A 12,784-nucleotide genomic window follows, 5' to 3' on the forward strand; every position below is an offset into this window, starting at 1 on the left:
TTCTTGGTCTGACTATAAAAACCATCTTAAGCATAAGAAAAAAGACTCGTCCCTCCAAGAACTTGTAGGACACATGAGGACTGAGGAGGCTAATCGCCTCAAAGACAAACTTGTTAGTCTTCCTGTTAATGCTGCTAAAGTTAACATGGTCGTGGTTGAATCGGGTGGTCCGTCTAATGCTGAAAAGTACAAAGGTAATGGTAAGAGCAAGGTTGGTCAGGCTAAAAATCAGGGTCCTGCAAAAAAGACCGGTCAAGGGACACACCAAGCCAGTTGATAAAATTCAAAAACCAAAGGGTCCTATAGTATGCTATGTCTATGGAAAAGCGGGTCACAAAGCCTACCAATGCTCTGAAAGGAAATCTTCTGAAGCCAATGTCGCTGTGACTGATGATGTCATTGCTGTTGTGGTTGTGGAAGCTAATCTGGTGGGTAATGTTGCTGAATGGGTCTTGGATACTGGTGCCTCTAGACACCTCTGTGCTGATAAGGGGTTGTTTGCTGAGTTCGAGGAAGTTGCTGATGGGGAATGTGTCTACATGGGTAATTCTTTATCTGCATTGATCATTGGCAAAGGCAAGGTCTTTCTCAAACTCACATCGGGGAAAACACTTGCTCTAAACAATGTTTTGTATGTTCCCCCATTGCGTCGAAACATTGTGTCGGGTGCCTTATTGAACAAAGCTGATTTGAAACTTGTTTTTGAGGTTGACAAGGTTGTAATGTCGTGTAATGGGGAATTTTTGGGCAAGGGTTATCCGTCCGGGGGTTTATTTATTTTGAACACTAATTCAGTTTCTAATAATATTGCATCTACTTCTGCTTATATCACTGAGTCTATTGATGTTTGGCATGGTAGACTAGGTCACGTGAATGTTGATTACATTAAAAAAACTTAGAACAATGAGTTTAATTCCAAGTTTGACGAGTCAAGAATTCTCTAAATTTACTAGTTGCGTTGAGGATAAATTCACAAAGAAACCTAGTAAACCTGTTAACACTAGGAATACGAGTCTTCTTGAATTGATTCACACCAACCTAGCTGACTTCCAAAACAATGCAAGTAGAAGCGGTAAAAATTATTATGTGACCTTTATAGACAACTGTTCCAGATACACTAGAGTATATTTGCTTAAGACTAAAGATGAAGCAAAACAATCGTTTATAAATTTTAAGAATGAATTCGAAAATAAATCAACTTGAGAGAAAAATCAAAAGGGCAAGGTCTGATAGAGGAGGCGAGTATAAATCATAATATTTAGCCATTTTTTGTGAGAAAAACGGTTTAATACATGAGACCAGTCTACCTTACTCACCTCAGTCTAATGGAGTAGTGTAATATCCCGAATAAAATTAGTTTTAAGATATATATTATAATAGGACTATTATAGACTTTATAAACTAAACTCGTATATTTTTCTGTATACACGAAGACGACTCCATTTTAGTATTTTGTCTAAGAGTATATGAGTCGGACCCATTATGATTTTTTTACGACTCCGTACTATGTTAGATAACTTTAAAAAAAAAGAAAAAAAAAAGTAAAAGAAGCAAAATTCCACACAAACCCATGTAGGCTATCTAAATGAATCACCATACTTATTTGGTAAGATTACAAAGTTCCACCGAAAACCAAAACAAATGAACATAGAAAGAATAGTAAAACGGAATCAAGCAAATAAATCAAATGATGCTCATTAAGCATACAGAGAAGGAAAACGATGATAGAGTAATACCAAGAGAGAAATAAGACCTTTTATATCCTAATCGAGGTATGAACAAACAACCAGCAGGAAAGTTGAAATAGTCAGCAGGAACATTGCGGTGATCAGCAGAAGCTTTGACAAAGTCAACAACCACTTCCTATTTCGTATGAAGTGGAGCATATGGTTGAGCATATGTAGGGATCATGTGCAACAATTCGAAGGAAGGCTATAAAAGAGCAACAAACATCGGATTCAAGGGCATTCATCATTAACTCCACTCGAAGAAATATCATTCACCACCTGCAACAATTAACATCATTAACACACTTAGATATACATCGTTCGTGTCATTTGTACTTAGTTATTTGGAGATCACTGCTGTACCTCCTGATCGTTCCAGCTAGGTTCACCCTCGAATACTATTACTACTAGTGGATCATTGGTGGGATATCATTCCCCCGCGGTTTTTCCCACATTTTAATCGGAATAGCCGCATTGACTCACAAATCTTTAGTCGGTAAAATCTTACAAAACAGTTTGGTGCCCACTGTGGGGCATTGTGGTTAAATCTTGGTTAAAATACCTGTTTTCGAAATATCCTAACATCTCTATAGTTGGTCATGTTAGGATCCAATCAAAACGTATCAGATCCGATTAGTACATCAGCGCAAACTCCAGTAGTAGGGGCGACGCCAGCAACCTCCGGTGTTCCAACAACGGCGGTCCCTACCACCTGACAGGAGCCCGTCTTCTGGGAGCATCACAGTCGGATCCGGTACAACAGTTGCTCCAAGGGATGACATCCTTGCAGCAGGCGGTGATAGGGTTACAAAGGGACAACCAGTCCTTGTAGGAGAAGATAGATGCAGTGTCACCCCTGGGAACGACCCAGCAGATGGCAAAGTCAACACTAGGCCAGGGGAATGCCAGGGAGTACTCAGGGAGGCTACTGCCGCAAAATTTAGTAACCAGGATCGATATGGATATGCTGCCACCAGGGGTAACCACGCCACCCGAGCAAATATATCCAGCAGGAACGGTGGCCACCCAAGGTACGATCCAATCACCAGGGGTTCCACCACCACCAAGGATGCCACAAACGTACCCCATGGTACTCAATCCTGTGAGATTAGGAGCACTGACTCCAGATCCCATATCAACAACCAGTAGTACGCCCGTGGTACCAGGGAGCAATTCAGGGGAACAGTCAGCAAGAAATGCATACCCCGGGATATGCTCCTATATGCCATATACTCCAGACAGCCAGTTCAGGCCTATTGTGAACTCAACACCATTACCTGGAAGCGACATGGTCCCTCCTTACATGCCAGGAGGAACACCAAATCCATATGGGATCTACTCAGTACCCCACAACCAAGGTATGGGAGTAGGAAGCCATGTAGAACAATAGTTGTAGGATATCAGGTCCCTACTCAGCAAGGTTCCAGGGTTACCACGTCCCATAGAGGTAGCAACCCCGGAGTGCTATGCGGATTCCCCCTTCGTGGACAGCATTTCCCTTGTCAGCATGCCAAAGGGGTTCACCACGCCAACAATGACGTTGTATGATGGAATAGAGGATCCGCTGGAACACATCAACCAGTACAAACAGAAAATGACGGTGGTTGCAGCAACAGGACCTGAAAAGGAGGCATGTATGTGCAAAGGATTCGGTTCCATCTTATCAGGAGCCGCACTCCAATGGTTTGTTAACCTTCCCAACAAGTCTATTTCCAGCTTCGTAGGGTTAGTGAACGTTTTCAATCAGCAGTTCGCAAGCAGTCGCAAGCCAGAAAAATTATCCAGTGATCTATACCGGATCGTCCAGAGGTTCGAGGAGTCGACCAGGGATTATCTCGCCAGATTCAATGTGGAAAAAATATCTATCCCTAGGTGCGACCCTACAACGGCAGTCAACGCCTTCAGAAGGGGACTGCATCGCGACTCTGATTTGTGCAAGGATCTCACCAAGCATCCATGTGCCACCTTTGAGGAAGTCAAGAAAATGGCAGAGGCTACTTATCGCCTAGAGGAGGATGAGGATAGAAGGGACCTGTATGGAACAGAGTCGTCCAGCAGAAAAATCACAACAGAGAAAAAGAATGAAAGAGCCAAACCCTACAGCAAGAACACAGTGAACAAAGTCTCAGGAGAAATAGAGAGCACCGAGGCTCCACCTAAGCTCAGCGAGTATGGGTTCACCACTGGACTTGCTAGGGTAATGAAGGCAATCAGGGAGCTAGGGAAGAGGGCCAAGTGGCCCAAGAAGCCTACCCCCAGGGAGAACGACAGAAGAGATGCCAGCAAGAAGTGTGAATACCACAACGATATTGACCACAATACAGAAGATTGTATAGTACTACGAAAGGAAGTGAAGCGACTCTACAGTGCTGGATGCTTGGATCACCTGCTGCCTTAGGGGGCGAAATCTGGAAAGGTCAATACTGCTGACCAGGCCCAACCATCCCCGCCTCCACCTTACTCAAAGGTCGTGAGCGTCATCACAGAGGGGTCGGAGATATGTGGTCTCACTTATACAGCAGCAAAGCGCCATACAACCGAGACTAAAGGAGATAAACCAGAGTTCTCTCTCAGGGTCAGCAGACAGGATCTACCAGCAATCTCATTCGACGAGGCAGGCGTACCTGATGAGTTAGAACACCACCATGACGCCTTGATCATTACCCTTTCTATAGGGAATTGCCTTGTTAAAAAGATATTGGTAGATACAGAAAGCTCTCTGAATCTGATAATGCTGGAAACCTTGAAGAACATGGGGTTCAGCGAGAAAGACCTGGTGAAGAAGGCAGTACCCTTGCTAGGCTTCAGCGGCGAAACTAAACAATTCCTTGGAGAAATAGTGATACCTACCTTTGCAGGGGGAATGAACAAACAGGTACGGTACTTGGTCATTGATGGTCCGTCAACTTATAACGTGATACTTGGCAGGCCTTGGATCCATGAAATGAAAGTGGTACCATCAACGTACCATTAGAGCCTTAAGTTCCCTACACCCTGGGGGGTACAGGAGATACGGGGAGATCAAAATATAGCTCGAGATTGCTACAAGAACGCTCTGAAACCCACTGCAGCTGGTCCAACATAGCAATTATAGAAACTGTGCGTCCAGAGGGAGTATATCGCACCTCCCCAGGAGGAACTCGACGAAGTAATCCTGGACCCATAATTTTCAGCAAGAACGGTGCTGGTGGGAGCCGATTGTGCAGGTAACATCCGTGAGCAGATAATTGAATTTCTACGTACTAACATGGATTGTTTTGCCTGGTTCCATAGAGACATGATTGGCATAGATCCAAGTGTAATTACACACCGATTAAATGTAGACCCCGGCTTTCCTCCAGTCCAGCAGAAAAGGCGGAAATTCGCTCCTGAAAGGAACGAGGTGATAAACCAGGAGGTAGACAACCTCCTGGCAGCAGGCAAGATCAGGGAAGTCAACTACCAAGACTGGCTCTCAAATGTTGTGGTTGTACCCAAGAAGAACAACAAGTGGTGAGTATGTGCCGATTTCACAAATCTTAACAAAGCCTGCCCAAAAGACCCGTTCTCCCTGCCGCACATTGATTCCATGGTATACGCTACAGCAGGGCATGAGCTACTTACCTTCCTTGATGCCTGGAGTGGGTACAACCAGATATAAATGGACCCTAAGGATCAGGAGAAAACAACCTTCAGATCTGATAGAGGCTTGTACTGCTACAATGTGATGCCCTTTGGCCTCAAGAATGCTGGTTTCACCTATCAGCGCCTGGTGAACAGAATGTTCAAGGAGGAGATAGGGAGAACAATGGAAGTCTACATTGACGATATGGTAGTCAAATCCGAGAGGGCAGAACAACATATGTCCCACCTAGAGAATACCTTCTCGATCCTCGAAAAATACTATATGAAGCTGAACCCCCCGAAATGCACTTTTGGAGTCTCCTCTGGGAAATTCCTGGGGTACTTGGTGACGCAAAGAGGGATAGAGGCTAGCACGGAGCAAATCAAAGCAGTACTTCAGTTAGCATCTCCTCAGAAGCCAAAGGACGTACAGAGGCTCATAGGACGGGTAGCAGCCCTAAACCGGTTCATATTAAGATCCTCAGACAGATGTCGATTGTTATATGACACCCTGAGGAAGAGCCAGAAGTTTGAGTGGACGCAGGAGCATGAAAAGGCGTTTAGGGAACTCAAGCAGTACCTGAGCACCCCTAATCTTCTCTCCAAGCCAGAACATGGAGAACCGCTGTACTTGTATCTATCAGTGACAGAGGCGGCTGTAAGCGTTATACTGGTACGAGAGCATGAAGATATGCAGAAACCAGTATACTATATAAGCAAGTCTCTGTTACCTGCAGAGACCACGTACACATCTCTAAAAAAACTCGTTTTAGCACTTCTTACTGCTTCGTACAAATTGCATCCCTATTTTGAGTCACATACAATTTCAGTCGTGACCAACTACCCTCTGAGAACCATAATGAGGAAACCCGAACTGTCAGGGAGAATGGTTAAGTGGTCTGTCCACCTGAGTGGGTACGACCTGAAATTTGAACCCCGAACAGCCATAAAGTCTCAAGCCCTAGCTGACTTTGTGTTAGACTTTAGTCCCACCCTTCAAGAACAAGTCGACAGTGAAATCTTGACCCTAAGTGAGGCTAAAGGGGAGCAGGTATGAGAGTTACATGTTGATGGGGCATCCAATACGAAGGGAGCAGGGGTAGGGCTGGTCCTGAAATCACCTCAGGGGGAGCAGATAATACAGGAAGTACGGTGTGAGTTCAAAGCAACGAATAACGAGGGTGAATACGAGGCCCTCATCTTAGGACTCCAATTAGCCTTAGAATTGCAAATCAGACGCATCGAGGTGTATAGTGACTCCCAACTGATCGTCAACCATGTGAATAACGTATACACGGCCAGGGATCCCAAAATGATAGTCTACCTGGAAGTGGCGAAGGAGCTTTAACTCCGCTTTGACTCCTTCCACATCCAGCAGATACCAAGGGATCAGAATGTTGAAGCGGATGCTCTTGCCACCATGGGAGCAGCCTTCACTCCAGAGGCAGTGGGTACTATACCATTCATACATGTCATGAAACCTGCCATACGTCAGAATGAACAGCAGAACGCCAGTAAGGCTGCAACCACCCAGTGGACATACGAAGCAGGGATACTGTGTACTGCCACACCTCAGGAAGAGATTGATGATTGGTGTAAGCCTTACATTAGTTGGCTACGCAATGAGGTATTACTACCTGACCAGAAAGACGCCAGGAGTTTCAAAATGAAATCTTCCATATTCGTACTCATTGATGGTGTCCTATTTAGGAGGTTCTTGCCAGGACCCTATCTGAGGTGCTTGAGCATACATGAGGCACATGTAGAAATGTATGATATCCACAATGGTGATTGTGGAAATCACACAGGGGGTAGGAGCCTGTCCAACAAGACACTAAGGCAGGGCTACTTCTGGCCTATCATGAGGAAGGACGCCATAGATTACGTCAAGAAATGAGAAAAATGCCAAAGGCACGCTCCTGTCAGCCACTAGCCAGCAGAACATATGCATCCGATCATCTCGCCTTGGCCTTTTATGAAATGGGGAACAGACATTGTAGGACCATTACCCCGTGCTTCTGGAAACAGGACGTACATGCTGGAAATGACGGACTACTTCTCTAAATGGATAGAGGCAGAAGCTTTCCCTCAGATCCTGGAGAAGCATGTGATATCTTTCATCAAGAGGAACATAGTCAGCAGATATGATATCCCTTCAGAAATCATATGTGACAACGGGTCACAGTTCATATCCAACAGAACGGAAGACAACTGCGCCAGGTGGAACATCAAGCTGTTCAAGTCCACTCCTAGGAATCCGCAGTCCAACGGTCAGGTAGAATCCAGCAACAAGATAGTCATGAACAACCTGAAAAGAAGGCTGGAGGAGATAGGAGCCAATTGGGCTGATGAGCTCCCCTTCGTGCTATGGTTTGATAGAACTACCCTCAAAGTGGCAATAGGTCAAACACAATTCAGTCTGGTATATGGGGCCGAAGCAGTTATTCCCTCTGAGATACAAGTACCGACGCATCGATATGCCAATGCCACCGAAGAGAGGAACCAGGTACAAATGGCCAGCAGCCTGGATACCATTTATGAACCAAGAACCAGCGCCCAAATCAGGATGGCAGCCTACAAGCAGACATCAGCCAGGAGTTACAACAAAAACGTAAGGCTGAGAACACTGTAGGTAGGGGACCTGGTACTCAGGAAGGTATTCCCAAACACCAAGAATCAGAGTGCAGGTAAATTCGCCTACAACTGGGAAGGTCCCTACAACATAGAAAGCATCGTGGGTAATGGGGAATACAAGTTGAAGACTATGGATGGGGAAGCTGTCCCTAGATCTTGGAACATCATTCACCTTAAAAAGTATTACGCCTGAGGTTCCAGGTGCAGGACCCAGAAGTTCCACCTCCAACAGGTACATCCCAGGACCCTTGAATCCTAGCATTCAGTACTCCATAAACCTTAGAACATGAACTAAGTTGCTAAAAGTGTCTTCGATTAAGCAGTTATCGCATGAAGGGGAACAACCCCAGAACCCACTTGCTGGAGCCACAACTCACTCTCTCATAAGGTACATACGCAAAGAACCAATCATTTTGTTTCGTACCGCCTGACTGTACCACCTGCATTGGTCTAACAGTAACATCTCTTTTGACAGCAGGAACAACTAAGTCACCAGGCAAGGTCTTTCGTTCAGTACGCACGTGCTAAGTCTCTTGGATTCAGCAGGTACTACTAAGGAAATGACAACTTACAACGTATCTTTCAAATCTTTTGAGTCAAAACTCTTTTTCTTATTTTCCCTTGGTTTCAACTTCACAGGTGTCACAAGGAGCAAAATGTGGAAGCAGCGTACTTAGTATTTCAAAAGGCCAAAATGAAACTCTATTTCTTTTAAGTTGTTGTAAAACTCTGAGGGAACACACTTTGTGCTCCCTAAACTATTTTGGATTTATGAAATTGCTTCCATTTTTAGGTTTATCATTGTTTTTGGACTGAATGTGGATATGGTAAGTTGAATATTAAGGCAATATCCTAGTAGGCTAACTGATGAACAGGAACTAGCAAATTGTTCTTCCTGCAGGAAGTACCCAACGTGTGCGTGGTCAGAATAGAGGGATTCAAACATCCTGATGGACAGAAATATCCCTGAACCACCATAGATACCTCAACAAGTACGAAGCCGGCACACAAACAAAAAGAACGAAAAATTTGCTAGCAAAACAACAGAAGGAACAAAACGAAATTTTCATAAACACCCCTCAGCAGGGGGAACTTGAAAAGTAAATATTTTTGCCCCTCCTACGAGGCAAAAACCAAATATTACTAAAAGGTGCCCAAAACTACCAGGCACCAAGAGTTGGATTACAATGGGCCACCACACATGGTGCCAAACAAAACATCAAGATAAAAAATTAATTGCCTAAACTAGGCAGCAGCAGCAGAATTCGGGGCGGCATCAGCAGGAACATCTACAGGGGCGTTGGGCTCCACAATAGCCTCTCCCCCAGATGGACCTTCCCCTCTCTGGGCAACAAGGGCTTCCTCCCTGACCTCCTCCACCGACGCGACAACTGGTTGTTCAGTCCTAGCACTGGTCTCTCCATCATCACCACCCAGCAAGTCGTTGATGAGGCTGAAGTCCGGCTTGATTGGATATGCAGCATGAAACAGCCGTTCCTCCTCAGCAAGGTCCCAGTTGGAGTGTTCACTCGCCTCGAACTCCTTAATGCATTTGATCTTTGTTTCCCAGGCGGAAACCAATGTAGAGTCCAAGAGCAGATGCTTCAACAGCTCCACTTCCTTGTGAGCCTCTTCCATACGCCCTTTTGCTGCCCTCCTCTCAGCATCCAGTGCTTCTGGGCATCCGCCTTCTCCTCAGCCATCTTCTTTTGGGTCGCCATCTTCTCCCTCTTAGCCAGCGCCAAATCTGCCTCCACCTTCCCCAGGTTGACGTTGAGGTTGTTCACCTCCCCCATCAATCTGGCAACCTTCATGCGCAAGAATAGGCCGTCCTGCAAGACCTGCAAAAAGAACAGTCAGCAACATGAACAAAATAGCCCAATGAAGCATGAAGGGAATTAAAAGGTAGCTGCAGGGCGCGTCCAGGAGCTTCATCTAGTACTGCAGGAAAAGGGGTATTTCCCAGAGAATGAACAACAGCAGGGAGCAGGAGCTGTTCCATGTGAGGCCAGAGAGGCACCCCACTGGAGCCATACCCATTGGGAAAGCAAATTACAGTGGAAGTATTGGGCAAATGTGGCCTAGGAGCCACTGCAGCCAGAGGAGAAACCTCAATAAGGTCAGGCGTGTTAATCGGCTCCTTTTCAGCAGGGAGCGATGGCCTTTTTCTGGGAGAAGGACCGGAGGAGGCAGAAGCAACTGGCTTCCTCTTTCTATCCAGCAGGGAGAGATAGGAAACAAGAGTATTCCCTAGTACAGGAATACAGTTAGAATACAAACACAAATGACCAAATAGCAAGAACGAAAACCTATAAAAAACAAAGCCTTACCAGACGACATCTGGAATTCGGCAGCTGGGGGTTCTTGCTAACTGGTGGAGGTACCAACTTCTTCTTCTTCTTCTTCTCCCTCTTCCTCTTCTTCCTTCTCTTCTTCCCTCTCTTCTTCCTCCTCTTGCTCTCCTTCACTAATGTCAAGAGGCTCGGAGGCAGATGCACCAACAGGGGAAGAAAGTACACCAGGGTAAGAACGAGTTGCAACAGAGAGAGCAAATAAACGGCTAATCACGCTGTGATCTCTTAAGGGAACTGGCTGCTTCAAATCTGCAGCAGTACACCAGTAATAACATTAAGATAAAAGAAAAACAACAGACGCCCAGAAACTAAAATTACTTTTAGAGGCTCCCCACTTGTCAAATAAGTACTCGGGGGTGGGGGTAAGAGAGTCAATCTTAACGAAGATGAATTTTGTATTCCAGCCTTCATCCCTCACTTTGGGAGGAAGGATCACACCAGGGTTGCTGCGGTCGCAGGACCTCAAGGTGATAAGCCCGACAACAAAGGGCCTGAAAGCATAGAGCAGGGCAAGGTCACCCAGACCAATTCCGAGAGCGTGATCTTCAGCGAGGATGCAGAGCGAAATCAGAATGCGCCATGCATGAGGCGCAAGCTGGCAGATCGCCAACCTTTAGTGACGCAAGATCCTTTGTACCAAAGTAGGGAAGGGAAAAGACAAACCCTGGGTAAAAGGGTACTCGTACAGGCATACCCAACCGGGATTATGGGCATCCGGCACCTCCCCAGGCAGAGGAATGTGAATCTCGACCTCCTGCCCAAGGCCAAACCTCTCTCTCACCTCCTCGAGGGGGGTGTCAGCAAAGCTGGAATCGCACAGATAGTGATCTTCTAGGATCCCAGAGGATCGGAAGAGAGAGAGCAGCAGCAGCAGCAGTAGATGGACCCCCACGGGGAGAAGAAGGAGGAGCGGTGCGGCGGATAGCCTTTTTGACCATGGCTGCGGAGCTTAGAGGTGAAAAAATTAAGAGAGAGGAAAGAAAGTAAGGAGTTTACCTAGTGGATAGGGAGATCTTATATGAAGGGAGGGAGAGTAAAGCGTTTTAGGGAAAGAAGTTAATAAAGACGGGAATAAAGGAAGTGGGAGGGGGAGGGGGAGGGGTGTATTTATAACCGTAGGGAGTTAAGGGAGGGAGTTAAAAGAAGGGAGTTAAGGGAGGGAGTTAGGTTGGGGGGGGGGGGAATCGAGGGAAAGGAGATGTGGGGGAGGTGGGGAGTTATTGAGAGGAAGTGACTAATTAGACCTCTAACGGTCAGACTCAGTGGATAAGAATGCAAGTGGGCTGATGTCACGCTATGACATCACCACTACATGAAGCGTCCAGGAGGGAAGCAACTCCCAGTGTCCATCGAGCAAGAACAGAACCCGGCAGTTGCTTGGGGTTAATTGTATGGGTAAAAATACCCTTTCATTCTCATCATGACGTGGCAACTCGCAATTGGATAAAGTAAAGGCACACGGATCAATAACAAGGCAGCAGGCTGATAGACGCAAGGAAGAACAAGGGGGTATGAACCTAGACATTCAAGTGATGCAAAGGCCACGTTTGAATTAAATAACAAACAACCAGCAGGAACATTAAAATAGTCAGCAGGAACATTGCGGTGATCAGCAGAAGCTTTGACAAAGTCAGCAACCACTTCCTATTTCGTAGGAAGTGGAGCATATGGTTGAGCATATGTAGGGAGCATGTGCAACAATTCGAGGGAAGGCTATAAAAGAGCAACAAACATCGGATTCAAGGGCATTCATCATTAACTCCACTCGAAGAAATATCATTCACCACCTGCAACAATTAACATCATTAACACACTTAGAAATTTATACATCGTTCGTGTCATTTGTACTTAGTCATTTGGAGATCACTGCTGTAACTCCTGATCGTTCCAGCTAGGTTCACCCTCGAATACTATTACTACTAGTAGATCATTGGTGGGATATCATTCCCCCCGCAGTTTTTCCCACATTTTGGGTTTCCCGCGTCACCATTTTGCTTGTGTCGTTTGTCTCTCTTTCTTTTCCTTTGTTTCTCTTTCGTACTAGTTGTTTACTTTCGCTCTCGCTATGCTCTTACTACCGATTTATTTAAGTCTTTAATATCGTATTTTAATCGGAATAGCCGCATTGACTCACAAATCTTTAGTCGGTAAAATCTTACAAAACAGTTTGGCGCCCACCGTGGGGCATTGTGGTTAAATCTTGGTTAAAATACCTGTTTTCAAAATATCCTAACATCTCTATAGTTGGTCATGTCAGGATCCAATCAGAACGTATCAGATCCGATGAGTACATCAGTACAAACTCCAGTAGTAGGGGCCTCGTTGATTCAGGAGATGGTAGAGCAGGTGCACATTATTCGTCAGAAAATGAGAGCTGCATAAGACCGCCAAAAGAGTTATGCTGACTTGAAAAGAAGTGACATAGAGTTTGCAGTTGGGGACAGGGTTTTGCTGAAAGTGTCGCCA

General features: G+C 45.6%; 1 protein-coding gene across 1 annotated transcript; it reads left to right on the forward strand.

Moving 5' to 3' along the window:
- Window positions 1-3,261: 3,261 nt before the first annotated feature.
- Window positions 3,262-5,223, forward strand: LOC141602048 (uncharacterized). The gene is made up of 3 exons (XM_074422356.1): window positions 3,262-4,062; window positions 4,126-4,607; window positions 5,001-5,223. Exons 1-3 carry the CDS (start codon window positions 3,262-3,264, stop codon window positions 5,221-5,223), a joined length of 1,506 nt encoding a protein of 501 aa, XP_074278457.1.
- The last annotated feature ends 7,561 nt before the right edge of the window (window positions 5,224-12,784 follow it).

Source organism: Silene latifolia, chromosome 9, assembly GCF_048544455.1.
Source record: "Silene latifolia isolate original U9 population chromosome 9, ASM4854445v1, whole genome shotgun sequence".
Lineage (NCBI taxonomy): Eukaryota > Viridiplantae > Streptophyta > Magnoliopsida > Caryophyllales > Caryophyllaceae > Silene > Silene latifolia.